At 31.6% G+C, this 17385-nt stretch overlaps 2 protein-coding genes across 3 annotated transcripts; both read left to right on the forward strand.

Annotated features, from left to right (window-relative positions):
- Positions 1686–6969, forward strand: LOC109328977 (nucleobase-ascorbate transporter 2-like). 2 transcript variants are annotated; one of them, XM_019562630.1, is made up of 14 exons: positions 1686–2011; positions 2155–2252; positions 2675–2851; positions 3268–3368; positions 3481–3556; positions 3687–3746; positions 3927–4111; positions 4281–4377; positions 4461–4606; positions 4681–4772; positions 4889–4966; positions 5055–5215; positions 6585–6827; positions 6879–6969. In XM_019562630.1, the coding sequence occupies exons 1-13, from the start codon at positions 1921–1923 to the stop codon at positions 6795–6797; spliced, it is 1575 nt and encodes a 524-aa protein (XP_019418175.1). In that variant the 5' UTR covers positions 1686–1920; the 3' UTR covers positions 6798–6827; positions 6879–6969. The 2 variants fall into 2 exon arrangements, with proteins under 2 accessions (XP_019418175.1, XP_019418174.1); XM_019562629.1 differs by having other exon boundaries at positions 6585–6832; positions 6879–6963.
- Positions 11287–15475, forward strand: LOC109330137 (shaggy-related protein kinase eta). The gene is made up of 12 exons (XM_019564181.1): positions 11287–11483; positions 12229–12315; positions 12441–12500; positions 12582–12854; positions 12935–13009; positions 13110–13166; positions 13560–13700; positions 13889–13939; positions 14027–14122; positions 14225–14308; positions 14401–14502; positions 14867–15475. Exons 1-12 carry the CDS (start codon positions 11469–11471, stop codon positions 14960–14962), a joined length of 1137 nt encoding a protein of 378 aa, XP_019419726.1. The 5' UTR covers positions 11287–11468; the 3' UTR covers positions 14963–15475.

Raw genomic sequence — 17385 nt, forward strand, 5'->3', positions numbered from 1 at the left:
CATGTATTCAAAACCCAAAAAACAATATTTCCCTCTTACAAATATAAGATTATGTATATTTACCCTTAAATCTCATTAATTATGAACCTCATAAATTGAACCATCTTTTTTAAAATAAGTACAAATGTAAAGATGAAAAAAGAGACTTCCACTCAAAAGTTAAAACATGTAGTATATTTTCAGTAGGGTGAGCAAGATTCTGCTTGCTCACACAATTTGACTAGGCCTTAAATGGACCAGTACATGGTGGCTGATTTTATTTAGTTTAGGATTGGATTCGAATTAAAAAATAATATTCAATCAGTTCTAATAAGGATTTGTTGCTTATTGGTCTTAACCTGAACTTTCTTCAGTATTTTTACTTCTTGATTTATTGTGTATAAAATAATGATACTCTTTAGTTCATAATAAATAATTCATTTGATTTGAATGATTTATCTACTGATATGTCTCATTTTTTGACAATATTTTTCAATTGTTTTTGTTGGTAACTTAGGACATTTACCTATATTGGTTTTCTAATTTTTTTACTATATATACATATTCAAATGTTTTCTAAAATATTTTTTATATATTATTTTACATGTCAAACTTCATATGCATAAGAATATATAATATTAAGAAAACTTTGTCTAAAATAGAAAAAATACATTATATTATTATACTCAATTAGGTCTATAATCATATTCAGATTCAAAAATTAGTTTGATTGACATTTATAATCGAATAAGTCATCAAGTCTAAGATTAAATAAGAGTTCTTTAGTTTCATCCTACCAGCCACAGCCATAGTCACTCTTAGTTTTCATTAAGAGCTTAAGTTAATATTCAACTAATCAACTAGTAACATAACTTACTGTCAAAACCCTCATATTATTTTCACTCTTGCTTTCCTTAATTATTTTATAATTAATAAAATGCACTTGCAAACTCAGATCAGCAGAAACTTTGTCGTAAAAATTTAATAGGAGCAGTGAACCAACGGTAACATGGAGTTCAGAATTTTGGAAGTTACTTAAGGTCATTTCAGGAATATAAAAAGTTAACGGCATCTTCAACATTCATAAATAATGAAAAGAAAAAAAAAATGTAATCTCAAGATTGAATCCTTTTCCATAGACATATATTTTTACAACTAAATTATTTATAAATAAAATATCAATCTAAGACATATAACGTTACATTAAAAAAATAGTAGAAGAATATATCATTTCTAAAAAAATACAAAAGTAACATGTAAATCAAGAAGAGACTAAGTCAAATTGAATTAATTAAACAAGATTTGGAGATAATATTTCATCAATAAAAATAATATATGATAATTGGTTTTATTATGAATGACATATACTTCTCACAATTATTTTATAATCATTCATATAAACAATAGTAGATAGATAATAAGTTAAGTTAGGCATGAAAAGTAGCATTGTGATAAGAAAAAGGTCAATAACATTTTCATGTTTTTACCCTTGATTAAATATAAGATCACTCATTCTTAATAGAAGAATAGTGAAATTGAGTGCATTTTCTTAATAGGGAGTGAGTAAAGCAAAGTGTACATAGCTCACAATATGAGTTTTTTTAAAATGTAGCTTAAATTATATTTCAAATATATTTCTATTGATATGTTTAACATAGTTTGAGACAGAATTTGAAAATTAGAGTAAGTCACTTACACAATAGTGTCCCTCCAATTGTGTTAGTCTCTCACACACACCATTTACTGCCTTTTCCTTTCTCCTTTATCAACTTCACACATTGACTCAGTCCCTCACTTTTTTCTCACATTCTATAACCCAAGATTCCACCTTTTCATCTAGCTTCCCTTCTTACTCTCAACCTGTGTTTTTCTTTCTTTCTTATCCTTCATAAACATCAACATTTATAACCAAAAGGAGATTCACAAAGTGTAACAGTGATAATGGCAGCTCCAAAAATAGAGGAGATAAGCCACCAACCAATGGACCAACTTCAAGGCTTAGAGTACTGTATAGATTCAGACCCATCTTGGGGTATGCTTAACTTTAATCTGTACTCAACATGCATTTTCAGTTTCATTGACTTATTGAACTTTTTTGTTTTGTTTTGTTTGTATATGCCCATTTTGGTTTTCTATGAGAATGATAGTGATATCTATGCTGTGAACTGTTTACAGTGGAGTCAATAGCTCTGGGTTTCCAGCATTACATTTTGGCCTTAGGAACTGCAGTCATGATTCCTTCATTTCTTGTGCCTTTGATGGGTGGAAATGATGTAAGCCATTCACTCCAAACTACCAAGTTTTAAGTCTATGAGTCCTTATGTTACTTTCAAATGCTCAATATATATATGAGTTTTATACACGGTTATTGTATCTTTCATATTTAATCATTGTTAAGTTTTCAAAACAAAAAAACAATCCACATAAATATTGGACAATGCAGATGCAAATGCTGTGACAGTGTATAAATATTTACACTAACCATGCATAGATATTACATACTTTTGTATATTAATCCTGTGGAAACTATTTGATATTAGCAAGCCTATATGAAGTAAAAATCTTATTTTTTTGTTTTTATGTTTTGATTATCTTTGTTCTGCATATTTTGTTTTGTTAGATGGTTTTGTTTTTATTTTGCATTGGCCTAGATAGAGAATTGACATTTCATATATTGATTGATATAATGATTCAGGGTGATAAAGTGAGGGTGGTACAAACACTGCTTTTTGTTGAAGGAATTAATACACTCTTACAAACACTCTTTGGAACTCGGTTGCCAACAGTGATGGGAGGGTCTTATGCATTCATGGTCCCCATCATATCAATAATTCATGATTCTAAATTGTCAAGGATAGAGGACTCACATTTGGTTAGTACATATCTCTAATCTAAACTTACATTTTGTATGTCATTTTGCCATTTGTAATACCTCAGCCTTGACATGCAATCCCTCTGGACCTATGAATTTACCGAGCGTGCCATTTATTCCCCCAGAGGGAGCCCCCGACACCCTTTAAGTCCTTGAGGTCATAGGTTTGAGTCGTGGAGGCTCCATTTAGGGGGAATAAAATACTATAGTGATATTTAAGCTTAAAGGGTAACACACTAAGTAAATTCATGGGTTCAGAGGGTCCCATATCAAGGCTGGGGTATGACACCATTTATTACATGAAAAATAATTGTAAATTATTTAGTTGAATGTGAGTTAAATTAATCAAATTTATCTTGAATTTGTCATCTCCCCATCTCCAGGGTTTAAACTAATTCTCTTCCATTTATCTCCAGAGATTTCTTAGCACCATGAGAGCAGTCCAAGGTGCAATGATAGTAGCATCAAGTATACAAATTATTTTGGGATTTAGTCAATTATGGGCCATTTGTTCTAGGTAAGTTTTTCTATGTGAATTGCATATTGCAATGCAACTGAAGAGTGAAGCCTAAATCAACATTCTTTAATCTATTCTATACATAAAATAATTACTGTTTCCCTCTTTTCAGGTTTTTCAGTCCACTTGGAATGGTTCCAGTGATTGCATTAGTTGGTTTTGGATTATTTGACAGAGGGTTCCCTGTGGTATAACTATAACTCATCTATCATTTGTCAATAATACCAACTTCTCTGAATATCTAAGTTAAAAAGTTCAGGTTTTTTATCACTGTTCGGTTCATATTGTTTTAGCATTTCTGTTTTGAATTATTTTCAGGTTGGGCATTGTGTTGAAATTGGAATTCCAATGTTAATTCTGTTTATAGTCTTATCTCAGGTACTAAAATCAAACTAACTTTTGAAGCTTAACTATAATCCAATGCAGTATTTTTTGTTGAATTGCCTTTGAATTTGAAAGTTTCTAATAGGGATTTTGTGTATGCAGCATTACAATATTTGCTCTATTTATTACATTACATAAGTATAATAATTGTGTTATGATATTTGGTGCATGCAGTACTTGAAAAATTTCAAAACAAGACAACTACCAATACTAGAGAGATTTGCTCTACTTATATCAGCCACAGTGATTTGGGCATATGCACATCTCTTAACAGCGAGTGGAGCATACAAACACCGCCCGGAACTAACGCAACATAGCTGCAGAACTGATAAGGCCAACCTCATTTCTTCTGCTCCATGGTTAGTACCAAAAGCATCTATTTCAATAGTTGAATGTTTCTATAACAAAATTGCGGGACGTAACTTCACTAGATTATATGACGAAGTTGTTTTTTTAACTTACACAACACATAAATGGGCATAAACTTATTGAACTATTGCCAATGACTCTTGAACATTTTGCTTGTAGGATAAAGATCCCATATCCTCTTGAATGGGGCGCTCCTACATTTGATGCCGGTCATTCTTTCGGAATGATGGCTGCTGTTTTAGTCTCCTTAATTGAGGTATTATATTCATAAAAGATGGTCCTAATTGAAATTCAAATCTATTTGTTGAATAATGACACTATAAATAAAAAATGTGACAGTCAACTGGGGCGTACAAAGCTGCATCGCGACTAGCAAGTGCGACACCACCTCCTGCTCATGTTCTGAGCCGCGGTGTTGGTTGGCAGGGAATTGGAATATTGCTGAGTGGACTTTTTGGAACACTAACTGGTTCAACAGTTTCAGTGTAAGTGTTATTCTTTCATGTTCATGGTTTTCCCTTTTATGGTATCCAAATTGACTCTTATAGTACCATGACAGAGAGAATGTAGGGCTTCTAGGAAGCACCCGCGTTGGAAGTCGAAGAGTCATTCAAATTTCAGCTGGCTTTATGATATTCTTCTCAATGTTAGGTAAGTAACAAATCAAACCATAGTGATCACTAATCTAACAAAACTAACCCCTTTTCACTATATGTTACTCTTTTGATAATGTTCTCTTACAAAGCACAATTTACATCTTTCATCAGGAAAATTTGGAGCTTTATTTGCATCAATACCCTTCCCTATTTTTGCTGCTGCATACTGTGTTCTGTTTGGTCTTGTAGGTGAGTAGTTTAGTACCACCATTTCATCTTTGATTTCATTTGAACATGTATAATTTCTTTTTATAACAATTGATATTGTTGTTTTCAGCTTCTGTAGGGCTATCATTTTTGCAGTTCACTAACATGAACTCCTTGAGGAACCTCTTTATTACTGGCATTGCCCTCTTCTTAGGTTTTTCTGTTCCTGAGTATTTCAGAGAATACACTTCCAAGGCCCTTCATGGTCCCACTCATACAAGGGCAGGATGGGTGAGTTTGTTGTTTTTTAACTATATATTTCATTTATTTCGAAAGTTAAAACAAATGCATATGCTAGCCCTTAAACTACAGTTATGCCACACAAGTCGTGGGAGGTTATTTAGATTCATAAATTGCTAACTGTGAAGTAGTAACTTGAGATGTGAATTTTATCTTTTGATGAAATTTTTTTATTATGCGAGTAAACACTCACCCTTCCTAAGTTTTAGTGAAATTACACAAATCATCTTTCTCTTTTTATATCTACACAAACCCCTTAATTTATATACATACATTACACTCTGACTATCCCTCCATAAGACGTAAGTGTAATCTTTTAAACAAAAAATGGTCATAAAGTATAATTAAGTTAAACAAAATATAGTATAATATGGAGACAAGTCAAAATAGTATACAAGTCAATATATCTTCATTATTTTTGGTTCGTTACAATATATTATTAGAGTGATTTAAATAATATCTCCTTAGAATAATTGATGAATTTTGTAACAAACCAAAGTTATTGAAGAGACATTGACTCGTACACTAGTTGGATCCTTCTCGACAATATACCATATTTTTTATTTAGTTTAATTGTATTTATCACCCCTTTTTATTTAAAATATCACATTTGTTTTTTGTGCAGATGTGACTAGTGTAATGTATGTAAATAAATAAGGTGATCTATGTAGGTTCAAAAAAAAAGATGGATAATTTGTGTAATTTACTCTTATCATGAATATGATGATTTGATCACATTTTATCTATTGTATCATATGTCTTATGCTTTTTTGTACAAGTGGAAAAAAACAGCCTCTTGCTTTGAGCAGGGATGAGCAGGACTCGGAAGGTTGGGTAGGGACCAAACACGACCCGTGCCGTCCCATGTTCACTCATTCATCATGTTTGTGTGTGTTTTTACTAGATATGTATAGAGTAATGATACCTTTTGGTCGAAAGTATCATTGATTCTCTAATTTTACATCATATATACATGATTAATAATATAGATATACATTATCATTTATATGTCAAATTACATATTCATACTAATAAATAATATTGAGAAGTCTTTATCTAAAATGAGTGTGCATTATATTTAATCGGGTCTAAGGTCAGATCGGATTTAAAGGTTGATCCGGTCAATATCTAGAGTCGAGTTAGCTTCAGGTCTAGGGTCGGGTCCGGGTTCAAAAAAATGACCCGACCAATATTTAGGGTCGGGTAAGGACAAACCTTAACTCGTCCCAACCAAGCCTATGCTCACCCCTGTTTGTGAGGGTAAAGCTGCATACATCTACTCTCCTCATATCTCATTAGGTGTTGCAAGCCATCTTTAAAAAATTGCTCCTAACTACTTTCTTTCCTTTTCATTTTGCAGTTCAATGACTTCCTTAATACTATCTTCTTCTCATCACCAAGTGTAGCATTGATTGTTGCTGTGTTCTTGGACAACACACTTGAATACAAGGATAGTACTAAAGATAGGGGAATGCCATGGTGGGCTAACTTTAGAACATTTAAAGGAGATACTCGGAATGAAGAATTCTATACCCTCCCTTTCAACCTCAACCACTATTTTCCTCCATCTTAACAAAATTTTATCATCAAGAAATATTATATATATAGGAAGAGGATAATTTCCATATACGGGTTTTATTTTACTAGTATGATTGGTAGCAGTGATAACTTTGTATCATATTGGTGAATCTTTATTGTCAAAGAATGTTATCACAAGTTTGCCATAGGCCTCTTCGTCACATATTTTCTTACAAACATTGTTTAATATTCAAGTAAAGAAGATTAAAATGATACACAACTATAATGTTGTGAATTAATATAAATATAAAATTTTATATAATTTATGATTATGTATAATTATATTGAAATAATATCTCGATATTTCTATGGACCGGAGTAAAACAAAATATTAGAGTAGTGTTTCATTTTTTTAATTTCAAGTAAACTGTCTGGTTTACTTCCTTGGTTATTCCGGTTTAACCAGGTTTAACACAATCAACCCGGAATTTTCCCGGTTTAAAACGGTCCAACTCTCACTCAGTTAAGACCGCAAAACAGAGTCTTTTTCAAGTCGAGTAAGTGGTCAAACCAGTTAAACTGCCTAGTATAATATGATTCTCACCATATTGATTGAAATAAAGGAATGTTGACTGACTATTAAGGATAGGAATGTTGACTGACTATTAAGGATTGATGTTGGAAAACTAAGAAATTCAATGCAGCTATCTACATTGGCATCAAATATACATTTTAGATGTCAAATTTGAATTATCAATGAAGTCCTGGTTTAGGAATTGTCTTTCATTGGTTTAAGAATGAATCCTTATTAAAAATGCCAATACAAACATTTTAGCTCATAGAATAATTGTATGAAAATGTGCCAAACCATTTAGTACTACTTTAGCTACAACTACATGTTGTTCAAATTAACAAGTGTCAGATAAAAATGGCTGCTAATGAATTTCCCTTCCTCACTATAGCTTATCTTATTGTGAACATGAATGAACAGTATGCACTGAAAAAAAATATATGAATGAGAATTGAAACTATATAACAATTGTATTAGGCATAGGAGACCTAACCAACAAGAGATGAGAGGTTAGGCTGCATCATATCTACGAGAGAAGAAAACTCATGTGCTAACTATCATTGGAAAAAGATGTACTTCTATTTTATATTAGTTTAATATACTCCCTTTGTTCCTATATAATTGTCAGTATCTTTTTTGTTCCCTTTTATTTGCTACTTTTTAAAGTTCAAGAGATTATTATTTTTTTCTCAATTATACCCTTAAGTTAAAAGTCTTCTCCATATGACTCTACACAATTATCCAAAACTATAACTTAATGGATATTGTTGATTCCTGTAACATTACAAATTACTCTTTGATTAATTGTAAATTTTCAATATTGAAATATTAAGTGGAGTACTCTTTCAATATTAAGTAGAGTAAATGAAATATTATTGTCGAACATGGAATAAAAAACGTAATTATAAAATAAATTTTGACTTTTCTAATTGTACCACTCCTTCGTATAGTACAGATTAAGGAGAAATAGCTAAAGAGTGAATGAGGTGGTTGAAGATTCTCTCAATAGTGAACAAGATGAAGTGGTTGAAGACTCTATCAATAGTATACAAGATGAAGTGTTTGAAGACTCTCTTAACGTACACAAGATGAGGTGGTTGAAGATAGAAGGCAAATTGGAAAATGTTGAAAATTATAAAGAAGAAATATTGAGTATGAGTATGAGTTTGATTTCAATAAATTTCCTGAAGAAGGAGAAGAAATATGAGAAAGAGATTCAAGAAGTGGTTTCAACTATGTTAAAAATTTATCTTCCTAAATTTATTAAGCTTATGTAGTGTTTATTGTATCTCGTTAGTAATGACATCAAATCTCATAACATCAAGATGAATCAATGTTTAAATAATTGAGAACTTCTTGTACCAATTCTGGATCGCACTTCAATTGATTGTGAAATCCTTGTTCCCTTTGTAGCCTTTATTTCTTCAAATGTGAGATTTTATAATGATTAGAACCTCTGGCTTTCATGATCTCAATCATACATGACTGCAATGTTACAAATATGCAATTAGACTTTTCAGTAGAAAAGTTTTCAAATGAGCTCACAACTGCATGACATGTTCATCAATATTTTTAGGTGATTCTTTATGTTGCAATGATTGTATAGCACTGAAAAATCCAAGATCTAACACATTTAAATCGAGAGAATTTGCAGGTTGGCACATCAAACGAATATCAAACTACTTTAAGGAACTCATCATCAGCGTGACTAATATGTGTTATAGTATTATCTTGTTGAATAAAAATTGGATTCTTAATGTCCTCTCTTGACCAATTTTTCTTTATAGCAGGAATGACTTTCTCAATAAAAAATGATCTTGTCACATCTCTCAATTTTAAAGAATGAAACTACTAGTAAAATTTTAAAAAAGTATGAGGGTAAGCTAAATTGAAATTTCGGTGGTAAACAAATTTTAATTTAAATTTTAACAAAGGTTTTTATTTTTTATGTTGATTTTTAGGAGGCAAAATTGTTTGGAGGCAAAGTTCTTTAGAACTCTTTGAATTGGAGTAATGAAAAGACAAAGACACTTGAGTAAATGAAGTAGGTATAGTCTCAAGTATGAATAATAGTGTAAAATGATTGGAATTTATGAGCATGGGAAATAAAATGTATTATAGAAAATTAATGAATAATTTCACTACATTAATTGATTTTCTTAATATATATGCCAAAATCTTAAAGTGACAGTTATATAATAACATGAGAGTAATAGATTAAGTATCATATGAGCTAAGATATATGTTCTATTTTGATGCCACTAGAACATGATATCTGAAGCCTTAATTGTTTTGTTTAGATTCACTCGGTACAAAAAAAGAGAGAAGATAAATACATATAAGGTGAGGTGTAAACAAAATTATAATTTATAAATGAGTTGATAAAAAATAAATGTATACTTTCTATGGATTAAAAAAGGCCTACATTCATAAGCTCTAGTTTAATGTTAGTTAAATTAATTAATTTCTTCCATTTTTAGCAAGCAAGCAGATTCTTCAGTCTTTTATGACCCTATCTTTTCCTCCTCCAATCAACTTTTATATGAATTTTTATCATTGTTATATATAGATAGAGTTAATCAATGCATTATTAATATAAAAATTTATACACTGTTATCAACGAGTGTTCGTTTAAGTGATACATGTTTGATTCTCCTTAAGCAATGTTTCGGGTTCGAATCTTATGGATGAAAAAATGTACGTGGGGAGAGTTAGCCCCACGTACTTGTGGATGTTCCCGGCTCGGACAGAATTGCTTCCGCTACGAAAATACCCGTGGGAAATCAACAAATACACTGTTATTATATTTTATATTAATTATTTGTATTTATTTTTATAAAGAATTAATAATACTTAATTATGAATATGAATGATACATTAAGAATATAAAATTGATACAGTCTATACTTTTTTTCTATTGATAAACTATAGCCCGTATACCTTGTTGAGAGATATTCCATTGAAAATAATAGTTGACAGATTCATGTAATGTTATGGGTCAACATCTGGTGGACCCTACCGAGAAAATGGGACCTTAATTTCTTTGCACTTATTCGAGTTCTTTCGGCTGACGTTAAAATGATAAATTATATTTTTATGATTACCACTACTATATTTCTTTGAACTTAATATTTATATGAGCAAAAGTTTTCATGACTGTATCATGTAATAATTGAAACTATGTCAAATTATGCTTTGTTTTTCATTGAGCTGGTTTTCCCTTCACATTTTACATGATTTCAATCATACAAATGGTTGAGTTTATTCAAATATGAATTTCCACGTTAGATATGGAAGAGTGAAAAAATTTATAAGTAGGAAAAACTCGTAAAACTAATACCTTAAGATTTTGGATGACGTGATATCCTATTTGTGACTAATATCTCTCTACAAGTTTTCTCACTCAACAAGAAACTAATATATATGTTATACTTATACTTAAATAAAGTATACTTGTTTATTTAATAATTGGTTATCATTTTTTATCTTTATCAAGGTATCTTTCATTTTATTTGTAATAAATTAATTCGTTTTGATGTATGTTATACTTATACTAATCATTGTTAAATAAAGTAATGTGTGTCATAAAATATACTTATTTATTAATAACTTTGTTATCATTTTTTATGTTTTTGATACTAGCAATATATTTCTTACTTTATTTGTAACAAATTAATTCATTTCTATTCGTAATAAATTAATTCATTTCTATTCGTAATAAATTAATTCATTTCTATTTGTGTAGATGTCTTTCCTAATAGCTTTCCCTTCTAGAAATCAATCTCTTACATTTTGGTTATCAAATTTTATATCATTAGAAGAAATCGTTATTGGTATACATAAAAATATGGAGTAGGATATAATTTTTTTCATTTTTTGGTAAGGACACCTAATAATAATTGAGATTAAACAGTGAAGTCTTCCAAATCTGACACAGAGTTAAGAAAATGGGAAAAAGCCAAAAAACAAATTAAAAAAAAAGAAAAAGAAAAGAAAGAGAAGACAGAAAGAAAGGTGGAAGAAAAGTAGAGCTGGAATCACATGGACCTGTCTTTCTCTTGTTTTGGTCTTCATTTCTTTCTCTTCCTTCACTCTTTCTCCATTTTCTTCTCCTTTTCCTTCTCTTGATTCCTCTTTGCTCTTTCCTCTTCCTCCATGGCTGAGGATAAGGTATTTTTATTGCAAAAATTATTTTTTTATTTTGTTTATAACTTCATATGCTGATTGTTTAGTTGTTGAGATAAGTTGAGTGATCCATGAATGTAAAGTTGATTTTTTTTCCTTCTATTTTTTGAGTATGTAGCTTATGTTATCTGGGTTGTTTTAATTTTGTTCTCTATTTCTATTTTGTTTCCTTTCTCAGTTGAGTAAGGGGGCTCTAGGGTTTGTTATTGGGGGAATTTGATCTTTGAGCTTAAAATAGAAGACCCATTTAGCTCTTTTTTGTATGGATCTATGTGTTTTTCTGTGAAGTTACAATTTTTTTTCTCTTTTTGGAGAGAAGTTCTGAAGTGGATATTATGCCATGTTGAATAATTGTTTTTTATAACATGTTTGGATTTGAACATGGTTTGGATTTTCAATGATTCGGTTTGTTGTTTGTTCTGATAGTTTGCTTGTTTTTCAGTATTCACCACTCCTAGAATGATTTTTGTGTAGCTCATTACTTTGATGTATGATTGAAATTTTTTGTTCAGTTTATCTTATTCTGCTGCTTGTTGACTTGCTGCGGCGTTATTTTCATATACTATAGCAACTAGTACGGTTGTGTTCCGGTCATAGTTGTCTACTTTGTGTGTTTGATATGTCCTCCAATTGGCGAATTGTGTTTTCCTACTTTTAGATTCCCTATGCTGCAAGCATTTGGAGTTATAATATTCCTTATACCTTCTCATACTTATGGCAATTTGAGCAGGAGACACCGACATCTGTTATCAATGATTCCCTCACCGGTCACATCATCTCTACTACAATTGGAGGCAAAAATGGGGAGCCCAAACAGGTAATTGTCTTTGTGTATCCCATTCTACTGGTAATGTTGCATATTGTAAAATATTCACCTTCACATCTGATCCATGCTAATTCTGGATTGTGATTTTTCATCTCTTGTTGCAATGATTTTTGTAGACTATCAGTTACATGGCAGAACGTGTTGTAGGAACTGGATCATTCGGAATTGTTTTCCAGGTATGCTTGTACTAGATTCATAACTGTGCAGTGTTGCCATCTTGAACTAGTTTGCCACTTGCTGATAATTTTTCCGCTCAGGCAAAATGCTTGGAAACTGGGGAGGCAGTGGCCATTAAGAAGGTTTTGCAAGACCGAAGATATAAGAGTCGTGAACTACAGTTAATGCGTGTGATGGATCATCCAAATGTGGTCTCTCTGAAGCATTGTTTCTTTTCAACTACGAGTACAGATGAACTTTTTCTTAATTTGGTGATGGAATATGTTCCAGAGTCTATGTACCGGGTCTTAAAGCACTACAGTAACGCTAATCAAAGAATGCCCATTATCTATGTAAAACTTTACATGTACCAGGTATGCCTCGGACTTTCTAGTGGCTGAAACGTTTCTGATTTGTTTTCTCGCTGCTTGATATATGTCTGGTGAATCTACAGATTTTCAGGGGTTTGGCCTATATCCACACTGTTCCTGGAGTTTGCCATAGAGATTTGAAGCCTCAAAATATACTGGTTCGTTTGTATAATTCTTGCTGATTATAAATTAGAATTTTAGATTCTTTTTTGAAGTAGTAACTATTTCTGGCCTCTGATTTTTTTTTATATTCACCAGGTTGATCCTCTTACACACCAAGTTAAGCTATGTGATTTTGGAAGTGCAAAAATGCTAGTATGTCGACCCCCTTATTTTACTTTAATATGCTTACTTTGTTGTGCATCATTTTCTTTTTCTATCGTCAAAACAATAACTTATCTAAGAATGTCAATTAAGTAATAAACTATCAATTTGCCATAAAGTTGTGATAGAACATATGAAGAGTCTAATCATAGCATTGTTTTAGTAGTAGTCTCTTATGCTGGTGTCCTTCTCTGCTCCACAGAAAACTACGAAGCTCTTTATTTATTATGTATTTTTATGTCAGAGATCTTTTTTTCACTTTAGCTTGTCTTCTAGTGACTCTGACAATATGTTGGATCAATCCCCCCTACTATATTGATTTCTATTTGATTGTTTTCTTTCAGTTAAATGTTTCCTGTACTAAATTTGGTTTTGTCTGATCAGGTCAAAGGTGAAGCAAATATATCTTACATATGTTCACGGTTCTATCGAGCTCCGGAACTTATATTTGGTGCCACAGAGTATACTACTTCAATTGATATCTGGTCAGCTGGCTGCGTCCTTGCAGAACTGCTTTTGGGCCAGGTTTGTGTCTTTTCTTTTCCATTACCACAATGGCGTCATATTATCCATGTAGCCGACCGTACCTAGTGTGGAAAGGCTTTGGTTTCTGTTGAAGTGTTATTATTACATAAATCTACTGCAAATTGGTTTGAATGTTCTTTTGATATCTGCCACGTACATGTCAACTAACACAATTAGAACATTTTCAGCCATTATTCCCTGGTGAAAATGCAGTGGATCAGCTTGTTCATATTATAAAGGTGTGATTGGTTAGCATGCACTATATGTTTCTAAAATCGTGCCATGTTTCATGACAAGTCATCACATCTATAAATTCTGTATTTCAGGTGCTTGGAACACCCACTCGAGAGGAAGTGCGCTGTATGAATCCTAATTACAACGACTTCAGGTTTCCACAGATAAAAGCACACCCATGGCATAAGGTATGCATTTTTATCTTGTTTCAGGCACTTAACTTTTCAGGGAATCAAAGCTGAGTAGATTAAATATATTCCTGGATATTCTAACACTTGAAAATCATGTAGATATTCCACAAAAAGATGCCTCCAGAAGCTATTGATCTTGCTTCCAGGCTTTTGCAATACTCCCCAAGCCTTCGGTGCTCTGCGGTGAGTTTGGCCTTCTGTTTTGGTCAATTGCGGCTTCTTATTTTACAAAAACTAGAATAGCAATCTGAGAATAACCTATTTTTGTTATGCAGCTAGAAGCATGTGCGCATCCTTTCTTTGATGAACTCCGAGAACCCAATGCTCGCCTACCAAATGGTCGTCCATTGCCCCCTCTTTTCAACTTCAAACAGGAAGTAAGTCCTTAAAATATCTTTGTTTGTCATACTTGTGCTCTAGCAGTAAGCTATCAGTGCAAATAGTTTTAAGACAAACACTAAAATTAATACTAATCATATTGCAAAAAGCATAGATAAGTTTCACTGAAGCCTGAAAATTACATCTAGAGATCCATTTGCTAAGTTTTAAAGCTGTCTCATAACCTAAATTTTATCCTACACAAAGCTAGTGACATTAGTACATACGTGACATTATAGTACACAAAAGCAATGCAATGAAAAATATTTTGTACTGTTATACTATTGTTTTATGATCATGGTAATCATTCTAGTTATACAAAAAAATAATGGAAAACTATATTGTAATTCTCCCTGTTTACAGTTATCCGGAGGATCTCCAGAGCTTGTTAATAAGTTGATACCTGACCATGTGAAGCGGCAATTAGGGCTACAATTTGCTCATCAGGCTGGATCTTGATGATAAGCTTAGCAAGTATTGTATATCGGTTGATAAGTTAACCAAAGCGGTACCATTATTTTTGTCAAAATTACCAATTTACAATGTTCCATGGCCTAACCGGGCACAATTTCATGCGAAACGCAAGACTGAAACTTGTTATGCTGGATGGCTTCAGTTGATCCATCAGTATATGTAATATCTTTTTGATTCCATGTTGCTTCTGGTGGGTCTATATTTCCCAAGGCAAATAATAGCCTATACCTTCAATGTCTATTGTAAAAGTCTACATGTCATAGTATAGTTGGCCTAAATTGGTCAGAACTCAGTTCTTGAGGGGAAACTAAACCCTTTCCTGGAAGGAGGGTCCAAACAGGGGATATGTGGTTTTGAAATTTGGATGGTAGGTAATGTCGGTGGTTGGGTTTAGTTTCCTTGAGTCCACATGTTAATATGTACCAGATTTCTAATGTTTCAGACAAGTTCCTTTCCTTGTGAAATGTAATGGTTTACTGTTAATCTATCTGTTTATCTTTGCACTGACTAAGCACATCCTTCATTATTGAATCTTAAACGAAAGTAATTAAAATAAAGAATGGTGAATGATATATTGACCGTGTAAATTTTTGTACAGTAACATTGCATAGATATTAAACACTATCTTCAATGTTGGTGTGTTGAATGATTAGTTTAATACCCATACTCATGCATCAATTGATTCACCTCATATTTGCATATGCTTCAACAGCGTATATGTGATTCTGCACCTAAATAGGAATGTGAGCATGACCAGACATAAATGTGTAAGTGTAAGCCACCAAAAAGTTCTGAAGTGGAGTAAAGCTGAAATGTTTAAGGCTCTTCTACTTCAAAACTTTTTCTGGGAATGTCAAGGCTGTGAAGACACAAGACAAACCTAAGAAAGGTTGTGTGGGTTGACAGTAAGATGACCATTAACTAGGAGATAGATCATCTGTCTCTCTTGATGTCTTGTTTCTTATTTCAGATCAATAAGACATTGCTACATTAACAAAAAGTAAACCTTTAAAAATAAAAAATTAACAGTTTCATATTATTGTTAAAATCTGATTAAATCGAAACAAGAAATGAGATACCATTAAGTCAACACTTACATCCTAATAAGCTAGCCATACGGGAAGGTGCCACTGCATCACCTCCTTTCTACGGGTAACTAGTGTTTATTGGATAGTCTAGTTAGTTACATGATTGATTTGAGTAAATAATTTAAATATAAATCTACTAAAACTTTGTTGCAAAGTAACCAGGTTATCCAATGAGTCTAGTCTATCCACAATAAATAAATTCTTTAGATAAACTCATCATTAGTCTAATAAATTCTAGAATAAGGTCCTATAGAAAAAATTGTAGGATCAACTAATTGTGATATCCATTTAAAAAATTAAACCTTTAGAAAAAGTATGCATTGTAATATCATTAAAAAAATTGATTATTCTAATGACTATCTGACATATTTTTACATATATGATGATAGTGTAATGTACTAGTTGTATATTAAAAATATAAAATCTTAAATATAGAAGAAAAATTCTCTATTTTTACATTGATGCTAATTCTATATTTAAATAAAAATCTTAAACAAAACAAAACTATATTTAGGTGAATTAAGTATTAGGAACTTATCAAAGTTAATACAAGCTCTTGAGTCCAAGATATTTACATATTCAGGAACAGGTCTAAGCATATATAACCTTATCAAACTTTGTTCACGAGCTTTTAACAAGTTTAAAAGAAACTTAGGTCGTTTTTCTCAATGGTTAATAACGTATTTTCAAAGTTTAAGATAACATTAATACTTATTTACTAATTTTATCATTATCTTTATTACTGCTGAGATAAAAACATTAACAGTGATATAGAGTAGAAGAAGTGATAATGATATAAAAGAAAAAAATAATAATAGTCTCATTAAAAATGAAGATACTTAATTTATGTAAAATAACATAAGACAACGCTTATAGAGAATCTGACATTTAACTGCTATCTACACGGTACACCGTCAAACATAACGACGCCGTTTAAAGAAATATCCTCGAGCTCCGTGACTTAAAATTGCTAAATAAGAACTATAAAATTTCGCGCCTTAACTCTCCACTACCATACACTTTCCCACACTTCTCTTCTCGGAATACGCTAAACCCTTCACTTAAATCGCACCGTTCATTTTCAATCATAAACAAAATATCAACGGTCAAATCATATTCATCATAACTTACATGTAACATAAAATCACATCACTGAACCACACACAATACTATCTAATGTATTAAGGACAATGATTTATTCTCCCCAATAATACATCAAATCATGTACATATTGAATCAAAAACAGAAAATGTAGTAAACCTTTAATTTTTTATTTTTTTAATTAATATAATATGTTGTTTTTATTGGTTTGGTACATAG

Source organism: Lupinus angustifolius, chromosome LG16 (assembly GCF_001865875.1).
Source record: "Lupinus angustifolius cultivar Tanjil chromosome LG16, LupAngTanjil_v1.0, whole genome shotgun sequence".
In the NCBI taxonomy this organism is placed as follows: domain Eukaryota; kingdom Viridiplantae; phylum Streptophyta; class Magnoliopsida; order Fabales; family Fabaceae; genus Lupinus; species Lupinus angustifolius.